General features: G+C 38.5%; 1 protein-coding gene across 1 annotated transcript in view; it reads right to left on the bottom strand.

Annotated features, from left to right (window-relative positions):
* The window catches only part of ptdss2 (phosphatidylserine synthase 2), a 28,675-nt gene extending 14,634 nt beyond the window's left edge, over positions 1-14,041 (bottom strand). The window contains exons 1-3 of the mRNA XM_062042748.1: positions 13,686-14,041; positions 12,988-13,276; positions 1,906-2,007 (exon numbers count right to left, since the gene is read on the bottom strand). Of these exons, the coding sequence (XP_061898732.1) occupies positions 1,906-2,007; positions 12,988-13,196 (311 nt within the window). The 5' untranslated portion in view covers positions 13,197-13,276; positions 13,686-14,041. The remainder of the gene's footprint in view (positions 1-1,905; positions 2,008-12,987; positions 13,277-13,685) is intronic.
* Between the last annotated feature and the right edge of the window lie 694 nt (positions 14,042-14,735).

The raw sequence follows: 14,735 nt of genomic DNA, 5'->3' as shown, positions 1-14,735 counted from the left end.
AAGACATATTTTTTCGCTCTGACCGTAACTTAGGTACAAGCTGGCTCATTGGATTTCACACTCTCTCCTTTTTCTATTGTGGATCACGGATTTGTATTTTAAACCACCTCGGATACTATATCCTCTTGAAAATGAGAGTCGAGAACGCGAAATGGACATTCACAGTGACTTTTATCTCCACTACAATACATCGACGAAACACTTTAGCTACGGAGCTAACGTGATAGCATCGTGCTTAACAGCATATAGAAACAAAATAAATAAATCCCTAACTGGAAGGATAGACAGAAGATCAACAATACTATTAAACCAGGGACATGTAAATACACGGTTAATGCTTTCCAGCCTGGCGAAGGTTAACAATGCTGTTGCTAACGACGCCATTGAAGCTAACTTAGCAACCGGACCTCACAGAGCTATGCTAAAAACATTAGCTATCCACCTACGCCAGCCAGCCCTCATCTGCTCATCAACACCCGTGCTCACCTGCGTTCCAGCGATCGACGGTGCGACGAAGGACTTCACCCGATCACAGATGCGGTCGGCGAGACGGAGGAAGTTAAGGTGAGTTCGGCGGCTCACGCGTCTGCTATCCATCTCTGTCTTCCAGGTTGTGTTGCTGTAGTCCGCCGCTAATACACCGATCCCATCTACAACTTTCTTCTTTGCAGTCTCCATTGTTCATTAAACAAATCGCAAAAGATTCACCAACACAGATGTCCAGAATACTGTGGAATTTTGAAATGAAAACAGAGCTTTTTTGTATTGTATTCAATGGGGTACCAATACTTCCGCATCAACTGATTCCGTCACGCGCATACGTCATCATATCTAGACGTTTTCAACCGGAAGTGTGGCGGGAAATTTAAAATTGCACTTTATAAGTTAACCCGACCGTATTGGCTTGTGTTGCAATGTTAAGATTTCATCATTGATATATAAACTATCAGACTGCGTGGTCGGTAGTAGTGGGTTTCAGTAGGCCTTTAAAGCAAATAGTTTTCATAGAACAAATGCAAATACATTGAAATGATGTGTCGTCTGTGCTGTGGCGCAATTTTTTGGACAAATTCACTCAATGCAGGTGCTGCTGGGTGAATGGTTACAGTGTTTCCTGCTGTTTAATGTGTTAAATCGGAAGTACAAGTGCCGTTCCATCTTCTAATCCTCCATAGCATTTCTACTCGTATAGATTCTTCATTCATCACTCAAAGCAACGTTTTGTAAGTTTAAAAATATAACAAACAATTCTTACTTACTAAAACGTCCCATGTGTGATATCCGTGGAAGTGTTTTCATGCATATTTGTATTTCCTATTGTAATGTAGTCAAGCTAGGATCATTAGCACTAGCAAATATGCAAACATGTTTGCAAGTGTTTGGGTTAGTATTATTAACTTACAATGGCATTCTTCTTGTATTGTTTCAGTTTTGTAAATTGAACACCAATCTGGCGAAAGATGGCGTGCAGACAAGCGGAACCGCTTTGACCTCACAAATGAACTGCGGAGGCTTAAGACGAACGGACATTCCGTGAGATTACCGCCCACTCCTGCTCGTTAGCGTGCCCGAGGGTAGGATATGAAGTGACAGGCTGAGTCATGGCGAGATTACGCATCAGAATAAGAAGCTGTACCATCTTTATCCACCAGCCAGTCAGCGCCAACTAAGGCAAATCCTGTTAAGAGGAGTCTGACAATCCCTCACAGCGACTCTCCTCGTCGCACACATTTCATGCTGCATACAAGCACTTTCTCATCCATCCCACATCCAACACCCACATTCAGAGGCGGTTGAGAAGAGGAAAAATAAAAGCTAATCTTCATGTCACTCATTTCTGCATGCAACACAACAGTGAAAAGACTCAAGTTTTTCAAAAAGACGTGGTGATCGCCACCTACTGACCTCTTGGTGTTGTAAGCCGTGTCCTGCGGCGTCTCCTCCAAAAGCGTGACGTAGACCAGGGCGCACGTCAGAATGAAAAGAACGGTGACAGTGTGGGCCCGCCTATGGAGATAGAAAAATAAGGAGGTAGACAATGAGCAGGATTTTACCATGTATCAGAACAAAAACAACATACGTAGGCGAATACGTTGACTCACAACACGCGTTATAGACTTTTATGTGTCAAACTAGAGAAGAGTGATCCAATCCCTAACCAAGACTACTTCTACAGTAGCTCACAAAAGTGAGTACAGCCCTCAAATTGTTCAACCTCCTGGGAACCAGCGTCCTCTGCAGTGGACATGTGTTTCCTTTGTTAGAGGTATATATTTCTAAAAAAAAACAATATGGTGTCAAGCAAAATACCAATGTCCACTGCAGAGGACGCTGGCTCTCAGAAAAAAGTTTACAGTAGATCTTCAAGGGAAAATCCTATTTAAACAAAGGGGAGTTGGAGGTGTACAGTTTATGTAGATTTTCTAGGCATTGAAATTGAGTCAACACACAGTAGGGCTGGACGAATATGGCAAAAATAATAATCATAATTATTTTTATGGCTATTGAAATCACGAATAATAACTTGATTATTCAATATTTGAAAATATGAGTATTTATTGTACCACCAAAACTCAACTTTAAATGTAATATTAAAGAACAACTGGATATACATAAATGACAAAAAAAAGTAAAATAATAACAGTAACAACAATAAATTAAAAATAATAGCAGTATGAAAATACAATAAAATTCCGTTTTTTCGTTTTACTTTTTTTTTTTATTCAGGTTTTTTACCTTTTACACCTGTCTGTGTGTTTTGTGTCATAACTACAATTTAATAAAATGTTTGTTAATTAAATGCAAAAATCCTTACATTTACTGGTGCAATACATCTGGACAATTTTGACCAGTATTTTAATAATTGCTTTTTTCAGTTTATTCCATGCTATATTATTATTGTAACGGGATTACTACATGTACGTGCACTTCATGTGTGAATAGAGTTGTTTCCTTAGTTTGTATCATTGCAAATCAAAAGTATTGTGACGTCATATATATGATGATGTCCTATTGACCACGTCCCTAGACACGCCCCCACGCCACATGTATAGTGGCAATCGAGGGGAAACCCTGAATTTGCATTTGTGAGTTTATTTGTGACCACAAATAAATGAATGAATAAATGTGTGTGTGTGTGTGTGTGTGTGTGTGTGTGTGTGTGTGTGTGTGTGTGTGTGTGTGTGTGTGTGTGTGTGTGTGTGTAATATCAATTTGATGTTTGTTTTTTTAACATTGTCATAATTAATTGGAATACGATTTAAAATCAATTAATCGTGAAGCCCTAGTCCACACTATTGCTGCAGCTATGAAATATGTTACTCATCGAATAATCCAATATCTATTGTTCGATTAATCGAAACATTTTGGATAAATCACACAGACAATTCTGTTCTGCTAGAAGACAGGAAAACACACTAAAACAAGCAGACAAGCATTTCCGTTCTTTTTTAAACCTTTTAAGATGTAGCTAAAAGTCGCGTGTACAAACAAGTCTGAGAGAAATTGTGGCTTTTCTCTTGACACCAGAAGGATAAACTGTTCTTTCTGCATCAACAAATTGATATTTACCTGATTCTGGGGTTAGGTAGGGCTTAATCAAATTGCAATCTCGATTTCGGTTTTTCACGATCATAAAAATTATATAATTGAAAAAAACCGATTAATAGCGGAACTTGCATGCAAATTCCTGAGCTTGTAACGGTGAAACGGACGAGAAGCATATGAGTGAAAAAAAGACCAGTGAAACTACGTCTACTAGAAGTTTGGGATATCACCATGGTTGCTACTTTTAGTTTGACACATCGCTAGCATGCCTTATCAGTAACTACTAAACACAAAATTCTGTTGTTGCAAGAAGGGGAACCTTTGTTTGGGAAAACAATGTGTCTGAGACCACTCATTCATCCCCGAAACACTCAACCACCCTGTTCTGAACCTAATGCAAGACAGCCACTTGAAAAATACGAAGCTAAAACCTAGCAAGAACAATCCATACACCCACAAAACATCTTATCTGCTTGTGTTGTTGTGAACGACATCATAAATGTAAGATCAATGTACAAACAGGAGGACAGCAGTCGCAACTAGGGTTGGGTATCGAGTATCGAGGATCGATTGGAACCGGGACTAACTTTCCGATTCTCCGGGTATCGTTCAAAAGTTTAAATTTCGATTCCTATTTTCGATACCCAGTCCGCCGACCGGAAAAAAAATAAAATAAAAAATAAATAAAAAATGTCCGCCGAACCGGAAGAAGAAGCCGCTGAGCACCCACGAAGAAGCGCGCACCCCCGGAAGTGTTAGCATAGCCGAGCGAGTCAGTCAAGCTCAATCATGGATAGCGGGCGTCGGCGGTCGAAAGTGTGGCTTTACTTTACAAAAAAAAAAAGAAAGAACCGCGAAATAACAGAGCTCCATGTCCATCAAGAAACGAGTGGAGAGAGAGCTGCAGATGTACCAGGACGTTCCACCGATACTTATGTCTGACGACCCTGCTGCATGGTGGCGGTCGGTGGAACCAACAAAAGACGTATCCTTTGCTGTCAGATCGCGCTTTCTCCTATTTATGCGTTCAAGCTTCTTCCACACCCAGCGAACGTGTATTTTCCACAGCAGGAGACACTATCTGTCCAGAACGCTCACGCATCCTGCCTGAGAGGGCGGATATGGTCATTTTCCTAAACAAGAACTGTCTCTGATTTTATACTGTACCTGCTGCTAATCTGGACTGGGTTTTGCAAGTTGTTTCTTATTGTTTATTTGCTTTTCTGCACCAGCTTAGCCCATCAGTGGGAGCACGGTAACATTTTTAAGTACCTGCAGCATCATACACTTGTGTGTGTAAATGTGTTTTCATGAGGTTTTCAAAAATAAAGCTCTCGAGGAAAGTGTACCCCTGGGAAAATGTATTCATAATTTATAATATTTATATTCAAGATCATAGATTTGATATTTATATTCCAGTTGAAAACAGCCCTGTGAGGAATTTATAGTAAAGTTCATAAAAAGTTAATAGAATTAAAATTGATGGAGAATGTCAGACTATTTCATTCAGAAAGACTGTAGGTTAGCTAGCTCATTTAAAATATCCTAAACTTTTTTTTGACCCTGCCTCTTAAAAGAATCGGAACCGAGGATCGTCAGGAATCGGAATCGAAACAAAGAACCGGAACCGGAATCGGAATCGTTCGAATTCAAACGATACCCAACCCTAGTCGCAACTCCAGTCTCAGAGCAACAGCGCACTTTTCACTTTACAATAACGCAGCATCTGGTCTGACTGCGTTAACAAAATACAGGTTTCAAGAAAGTACCTTACACAACCTTAAAGCACATATTGATACATAAAATGTACAAAGTTTTTAAGATTATGATTTAAAATACAGGTCAAAACAAATAAATGTGAGGGATTTAATTAACAAACATCTTAATAAATTGAATTTGTGACACAAAAAGAACATACTCTATGGTGGTAAAATAAAGTGTAAAGGGTAAAAAAAACAGATTTCAACAAAATTCAAAGGACAAAAATGATTGTATTGTTTTTATATTGCTAATGTTATTTTAATGTATTGTTAATATTATCATAATTTTACTTGTTTATTCAATCATCATTTATATGTGGTTGTTCTTATCAAATTCGATAGATATCAAAATAATCGTCGTGCTATAATCGTCCAGCCCTAGGTTTAGGTGAGGTAAAATGTAGATAAGCTAATGCCATGCGGTGGAGAAACAACACTCTCCCGCTCCTTTTTTTCTCCCACTGACGAAACACATGCTTGTATTTCACAACGCTTAAAGAGAATGTCAATTTTCCAGACTAGCCAGCCTTGTGCTTTTCAACTGACTTCTCCAGTTTAATCATCAACAGTAGAGTTATCCATTGTGTGGGGAGTAGGATTATAGAGTGGTGCGCAAACTTTTGTACTGGGGTTACATAAGGAAAATCTTAAGGATGCTAAAACCAATCCAATTTAGGTTGATAGGTCTGTATTTTTTTTGTCGCAGCACGCCACAGATACATGAGGTACAGCAGGCACCTGTTAGTAATTCTCCATTCTTAAGAAACACGGCCTTTGCAAGTTTCAATAAGTCAAATTTAATACTTTTCAAAAAGTTTTTTAAGACCATGCTGAATAACATTTCACATCTATACTGACAAATACTGTATTCAAAGACAAGAAAGAATATCACAGGCCTGTAATTAAATGTAAGTACTGTAAATGTGACCTTTTTTCCTACGCTCTGAACCCTGCGGCTTATAAAATGGTGCAGCTAATTAATGCAAATCGTTTTCATAGAACACATGCAAATACATTGAAATGGTGTGTCGTTAGTGTTATGGCGCAATCTTCTGGACAAATTCGCTCAATGCAGATGCTGCTGGGTGAATGACTACAGTGTTTCCTGCTGTTTATAAAGCTTTGAACCGGAAGTACAAGTGCCGTTCCATCTTCTAATCCATGTGTGTCAAACTCTGGCCCGCAGGCCAAATTTGGCCCGCCGTGTAATTTCACTTGGCCCTTGAGGCGATATTAAATTAACACTAGAGCTGGCCCGCCGATTATATTCAGCGGCGGTGCGGTGGTAACACCGCATTCACCGCTAATTCTCATACTTGCCAACCCTTCCCTCCCCGGAGACTCTCAAATTTCAGTGCCCTTCCCAAAAATCCTCACATCCGCTTTTCACCCAGTCCAATTAGTGCTGGCTCAGTCACATAATATGTGCAGCTTCAGCACGCACACACACACACGTGAATGCAAAGCATACTTGGCCAACAACGATACAGGTTACACTGACGGTGCTCGTATAAATACACTGTGAATCCACACCAAACAAGAATGACAAACACACTTCGGGAGAACATCCGCATCGTAACACAATAAAACAAATACTCAGAGTCCCATGCAGCCCTAACTCTTCCGGGCTGCAATATACACCCCCGCTACCACCAAACCCTGCCCCCCCAACCCCGCCCACCTGGGGGCGGGGTTGGGGGGGAAACCCCGCCCCCAAGACTGTGGTCCGGGTGGACTACGAGATATAATGACTGATGAAAAACTTCGTTCGATAATGAAAGATGCCTCAGCTCAAAGCCCAAGCCCCGACATTAATGAACTAGCATCCAAGAAAAGATGGCAGATATCTGGCTTGGGCACATTAGATTAGATCAGTGTGTTGCAAACTGAGCAGTTTAAAGTCCTGAATGGTTGGTTTATTCATTGTTATTTTATTTTCTAATTTATTAGCCTGTGGAAAAAGCTAATGTTGATATTTACCTCAGAAGGCTGCAAATAGAAAAGAGGCATTACATTTTTATTTAAATTGTATGTGATATGCTATTGATATTTTTTAATTATTATTATTATTTGAAACTCGATTTTGCATGTCACTATAAAGTTATATAAGCCTTGCTTGTTCAATATTCAATGCAAAACTTGTTTGGGTCCCTATTAAAAGGTTAATTTGTTCAACCTTGGCCCACGGCTTTGTTCAGTTTTAAATTTTGGCCCACTCTGTATTTGAGTTTGACACCCCTGTTCTAATCGTTCAGAGCGTTTCTACTCGTATGGATTATTAATTATCACTCAAAGCAGCGTTCGTAAGTTTTAAAATATAACTAAAACAATTTTTACTTACTAAACCGTCCCATGTGTGATGTCTGTAGGGGTGTTTTTATGCATATTTGTACGTGCTATTGTAATGTAGTCAAGCTACGGTCGTTAGCATTAGCGAGTATGCAAAAACATTTACAAGTGTTTGTGTTAGACTTATGTACTTACAATGGCATTCTTCTTGTATTGTTTCAGTTTCGTGAATTCCTCTGTAAATTCACCAAGACGTCAATGTAGACTTTAATGAGTCTGTTTAGCTGACTGAAGAGCTAGTTTCCGCAGCTAGTGGGTCCATGACGATGACTTCTGTTTTGTTTGATCGCCGTTTTAGTGCCGTGTTGCAGGCAACGTTTGGAAACAATTAATGTACGTAAATAAACATTTACAAAATCTTTCTATGTAAATAACTCATTTCACAACGTATTGTTCTGTGCCTTACAAATACAGTCTGGTGCGGCTAACATACCTGTATAGAAACTTTTTTATTTGTTGTTATTTAGTGGGTGCGGCTTTTATACCAGTGCGCTCTAAAGTCAGGAAAACACAGTATATTAATTCATTCACTGCTCTTTTACATTTGAAAAAAAATATTTACCCTAACTAAAAACACAAATATCAACATAATCACTTTAGTATAGTTACTAGGGACGGCGTGGCGAAGTTGGTAGAGTGGCTGTGCCAGCAATCGGAGGGTTGCTGGTTACTGGGGTTCAATTCCCACCTTCTACCTTCCTAGTCACGTCCGTTGTGTCCTTGGGCAAGACACTTCACCCTTTGCCTCTGATGGCTGCTGGTTAGCGCCTTGCATGGCAGCTCCCGCCATCAGTGTGTGAATGTGTGTGTGAATGGGTAAATGTGGAAATACTGTCAAAGCGCTTTGAGTACCTTGAAGGTAGAAAAGCGCTATACAAGTATAACCCATTTATCATTTATATTGATACTATACTGGGTATCACATAAGAAGAAACACTTTCCTTTTTTCTAGTGCTTTTGAGAGTGTTGTGTTTATCTTTCCTTCTTGTAATTAAGCTATTCTAGTAAAAAAAAATTCCTCTGTGGATCAATAAAGTTTGTGCTCAATGAAAGGAACAACGACAGAGAGCGATCTTTTAGAGGAGCATGAGACTGAGCATAGAGACATCGGCTACAACACAGCTGTCAGATGGATCAGCCTGGGCAAAGTGCTAAGAAGAGCTTGGGACCTGAAAGCAGAGATTTGGGAGTTTTGAGGAGATGAAAGTCAAAGACTTCTTCCATGCAAACCCTGACAAAAGTCACACCATCAGCTGATCACCGTGTTGGGAGCACTGCATGGTAAGTTTTCAGGGCGATTTGAAGACCTCAAAACAATTAAGCATGAAATGCACATGACTTCCTGTCCCTTTACCTGCAGTGTGGCTAATGCACCCTTATTGACCTGCAGTACTGGCAGAGCACTTTAAGTCAGGATAATTGCTGGATTTTACTCTTCTCTCAAGGAGGAACATTTTCCAGATACAAGGAGACATGCTCAGAAGATGTTTGTCCACATTGGCTCTCCCTACATACTGTATGTGAACAAACATTCTCAGTAATAAAGTTTAACAAATCCAGGTAAAAATCCACTCTCACGAATGGTCCTCTGTCAGTTTTGCCTCGGATCTCCACTTCGGACAGTCAACCTGACTTTGATGCACTTAATAAAGCCCAACAAAGACTAGATTTCTCTCACTGAACAAGAAAAAAGAACTGAAAAACACCAAATTAGATGGTTAGAATAAATGCCATTTTGGTAAGGCAACCACACTTTTTCATTGCTCAGCCATAAAATATGCACTTACCAGCCTGTCAAAACAATGCCATTTACTGCTTTTTGTAAAGAAATACAATTAACATTATGCAGAATTGAGTTAAGTCTTATGGCCCTCCACAATATTTGTTCTTTCTCATGTGGCCCCTTGAAAAAATAATTGCCCACCCCTGCTCAGAGGAATACGAAACTGAGGTTTTTACGATGCACTGAACATAGTAGAACGCCAAAATGCCCACCAGAAATAATAATTAATAATCTACCGCCCGAATCCAGCTGAGATAGGATCCAGCGACCCCCCGCGACCCCAAAGGGGACATGCGGTAGAAAATGGATGGCTGGATGGATTTAATTTGTTACGCACGTTTTATTTAAATAAATCTTAAATTGCTACAGTACAAACCAATATTTAAAACAATAAAAGCTTAGCCAATAAAACAGAAAAAATAATAATACTAAATAACTATGAAGAAACACAAGACATTCAAAATAGTGGCTTTTCTAACAACTTGTCTATTTATTTTAGATACTTTAAAAAATTGTTAAAAGATTTCAGCTGTGTATAAGTGCTTTCTGGGCACATTCAACAATACTGCGATAATAATGATAACCGTGACCATTTTGGTCACGACGATAACGGTAATAGGAAATGTTCATATTGTTACATCCCTACCGAATAAGTATTTGTCTGTGCAAGCTATTCTCTTCTACTACTCAACTACTGCACATAACCGGGTAGTGTTGTTATTAAACCTCTAACATTTGATCTATATTCTGTAAAGAGTCAGACTGACATGCCATTTCTCACACAGGTCAATGTGCTCAACAAAACACTCACTGTAACAATAAGGTATTAAGCTCAATTATTGACAAAGTGCAAAAGTGGTGTGGTTGTTTATTTCTGCATTTCATGTGTTAATTATATTAGGGCTGGGCCGATAAAACGGTAAAATATATTGCCAAAGACATGTAATCGATATCAATAAATGTTTTATTTTTTGGTCGGAAGAAACCGTAAATTACAAAACAAGATTGGTTGCATGGACAAAAGCTCTCGCTCTCTGGTAACCGAGCAAAGCAGGAAGTGACCACTGATCAGTGGGAGTGACACTCTAACAGCCAATCAGGTAACAGTATCGACTATCAGGTTTGGTTGCGCCATCTTGTTGTCTCGTGGTTGATTCTTTGCATGGAGTGAGAAGAGAAAGTATAAATTAAGAGATTGCGGGTAAAACAGGAAAAGTCACCTCAACAGTATGGCAGTTTTTGGATTTTTTTTCCAAACGGACCATAGTCCTGAGCGCACCTTTTTTCTTTTCAACCCTTGTTTGTGCTCTATTCGGGTACACGGAAACAACTGGTAGGAACTGAAGTGCAGGACTGTATGAATAAAAGAAATTACAAAATATGACAAATGTGCTACTTTACAATATTAGTAAGTGGGTCCAATGATATTAAAATAATTATTATTGCATAACATAAATTCCTTTTCACACTTGTATATGAATAACAGACCAAATTAATGTTACACAGCCGTAAGTCTCTGGCACTAAACCTGAAAAAATATATATATATTCTCGGGTTTCTCTTGGTTTGCATTTTCACACTTTGCACTACTTTCTTCCACTTTTTTTAAGCATTTCTTTTATATTCCTTATTTTTACACCTTCATTTTATGAGGTTATTGTAAGCTGTTCAATGTGATATTATAATTTTATTTACATTGATTGTTTTCAATGCTTGTGTTGACATTTCCTTTCCTTTCTTACTTTCTTTCCTTGATAGCTGAGGGGATTCTAATCAGAGGTTACCGTACATTTGAAATAAAAATGTTTACATTTACCGTATTTTTCAGACTATAAGTCACAGTTTTTTTCATAGTTTGGTCGGGGGTGCGACTTATACTCAGGAGCGACTTATGTGTGAAATTATTAACACATTACCGTAAAATATCAAATAATATGGTTTAACTCATTCACGTAAGAGACTAGACGTATAAGATTTAATCAGATTTATCGATTAGGAGTGACAGATTGTTTGGTAAACGTATAGCATAGGGCTGTGAATCTTTGGGTGTCCCACGATTCGATCCAATATCGATTCTTGGGGTCACGATTCGATTCAAAATCGATTTTTTTCCGATTCAAAGCAATTCTCGATTCAAAAACGATATTTTCCCGATTCAAAACGATTCTCTATTCATTCAATACATAGGATTTCAGCAGAATCTACCCCAGTCCGCTGACATGCAAGCAGAGTAGTAGATTTTTGTAAAAAGCTTTTATAATTGTAAAGGACAATGTTTTATCAACTGATTGCAATAATGTAAATTTGTTTTAACTATTAAATGAACCAAAAATATGACTTATTTTATGTTTGTGAAAATATTGGACACAGTGTGTTGTCAAGCTTATGAGATGCGTTGCAAGTGTAAGCGACTGTGACACTATTGTTCTTTTTTTTTTTTTTTATAAATGTCTAATGATAATGTCAATGAGGGACTTTTAATCACTGCTATGTTGAAATTGTAACTAATATTGATACTGTTGTTGATCATATTCATTTTTTTTTCACTACTTTTGGTTTGTTCTGTGTCGTGTTTGTGTCTCCTCTCAATTGCTCTGTTTATTGCAGTTCTGAGTGTTGCTGGGTCGGGTTTGGTTTTGGAATTGGATTGCATTGTTATGGTATTGCTGTGTATTGTTTTGTTGGATTGATTAATTTAAAAAATAATAATAATAAATCAATAAATTAAAAAAATAGATTTTTTAAAAATGAGAATCGATTCTGAATCGCACAACGTGAGAATCGCGATTCGAATTCGAATCGATTATTTTCTATATGTTATAGTTATTTGAATAACTCTTTCCATAATATGTTACGTTAACATACCAGGCACGTTCTCAGTTGGTTCATATAACGTACACTTATTCAGCCTGTTGTTCGCTATTCTTTATTTATTTTAAATTGCCTTTCAAATGACTATTCTTCGTGTTGGGTTTTATCAAATACATTTCCCCAAAAAATGCGACTTATACTCTAGTGCGACTTATATATGTTTTTTTCCTTCTTTATTATGCATTTTCGGCCGGTGCGACTTATACTCCGGAGCGACTTATACTCCGAAAAATACGGTAATGCATTTTTCTCATGGTCCTTATTTTCAATAGGTTATAAAAATATCGATAATTATCGACTTTGACCAATACAAAAGTTTTCAGCCATATCGCCCAGCATTTGTATGAATTTCTGCAGGTAAATTTTTCTCTACAAAAAGTGTTTTGTGTTAAAAAAAAAATGTAATGTCTGAAACAGATTAAATAGATTTGCACTTGTTTATTGTAAATATTGCTTGGGTCTTCGCCTGGCCTCTCGGAAAACAAATTACCAATGACCTCCAGGCACTACTGTATTGGAAATCCTAACAAAGCCTTTTACCAAATTAAAAATGTCTGGTACTCTCTGCAGTTGAGTAAGCATAGGGAAGGTTATGAGCAGACTCTCTGGGTTCACCTTGGGAAGACTTCTAACCGAAAATCACCTTCTTGTGGCAACACGACTTCCATGAGCACTCACCAGAAAAACGTGTTAGTCCCATCGTCGTACACCTCACACTCGGTATTTTTCCGCTGCAAGCTCTCCCTGGAGATCTGCTTGGTGACTTTGGCTTTCGCCGGCGTGCCGGGATCCAGGCAGCCGTGCTCCGCCGCGCCATTGTTGACCGTCTCCGGCGCGCACCTGCCGGCTGCGGTGACCACACCGCTTCGCTTCACCTCCAGCTTCATGGCTCGGAAAGGGATCCGCCCGAGCTTGCGTGTATGTTTTTTATTCTCCTGTCAGCCGCACCCAAGCGACTGTCAGCATCCTGATGTGGTGTGGAGAAATGAGTGTTACTTTGGGAGGAGATTAAAACCGGAAACCGGAAACGCCTCCCAAGAAAGCATGTGTCTTGACAAAAACATGTCAAGACACCGCCTGCTTGTTACGCCAACACACACAATTAAAACACAGTCTTACGTTATTCAGTGGGAAGTACATAGTTTTTTTCTAGGTAGAAGTACTTAATGATGTTAATACACTTTAAGCCAACCTTAGCTAGCTGCTTCTTTACATGATAATGGTAGCATGCTAACTCTTGTGACCTTGCATAGAAGTCCTGTTAACTTTTATTGGCGACTACTCCATTAAAATCACCATATTATAGCTGATGTTCGCACATGACATTTATTTAAACTATCATTATCATTGTAATAGATGTAAAAGACTAAACTTGCCGACTAAATGTTCGGGATTGGTGACTCCAAGGGCTGGGCGCACCGGTTAAACTCCACCAATACGCGCATTTTAAATCGTCATGAAATTATTAGCAAACAAATTCGACTTCGTGTTAACAAATCCACATTAAGCCACATTATAAGCGCCACACGACGTCACATGGCAATGGCGGCTTGACTTTTCTGCGTGTCAAGTGACGGTGACAGAGAGAAAGCGGATCTGATCTGTGTTTTTCAAAATAAAAGAGTTTGTGGGTGTAAGCATGGGTAGAGATTGTATTTTGAAATCAAAACACGACGTGGCTGTAGATTATAGAGCGGAACTTGACAAAACCGGTTCCCTCGCCAATGTTTTGGGTCGCTCGATAACGTCACGTTCTTAAAACGTCACTTCCGTCAAGGGTTAGGCCGCGAACGTCAATCGGAAACTATTTAACAATTGAGACTTGTTAAAACGATGATTATAACATTGATTTCATACTCGGTAATGACCTGAGCTTAGAACAGGGGTGTCTAAACTTTTTGACTTTGGGGCCGCATTGGGCTTTGGCTATTTGGTAAAGTAACAATATATATACACACATGTATAGCCTTTACATCAGGGGTGTCCAAACTTTTTCCACTGAGGGCTGCACACGGAATAATTAAAGCATGTGGGGGCCATTTTGATATTTTTCATTTTCAAACCATAACAAAATATATGGCATTTTTTAAATTGATTTTACCTTTAGGGGTCCCGTAGACCATAAAGGGTCTCAGTTATTAAAATGTTAAAAAATAAGTCTAATTTTTATGATTATTTTTATGCTTACAGTAAATCTCTATATCAACTTTTTTTTTTTTAAAAAAAAAGGTTTTATGGCTTATCTGTCAAAAACAGAACTGAAATATGCAATGTTTAGTAAGAGCCCTAAAAGATCAATAATGCAGGACACCATTGATTTTAATGATTTAATATTTTTGAGTCATCACAGTGAAAAGATAATACCACTAAAATATATTTGGGATCCAAAAGGTGCCCCACTCATAAAGTGATATATTTTTATTAGT

The sequence above is a fragment of the Entelurus aequoreus genome, linkage group LG03, assembly GCF_033978785.1.
Source record: "Entelurus aequoreus isolate RoL-2023_Sb linkage group LG03, RoL_Eaeq_v1.1, whole genome shotgun sequence".
NCBI lineage: Eukaryota > Metazoa > Chordata > Actinopteri > Syngnathiformes > Syngnathidae > Entelurus > Entelurus aequoreus.
The sequence above is the reverse complement of the archived record's forward strand: the minus strand, read 5'-3'. Positions and strand labels throughout refer to the sequence as shown.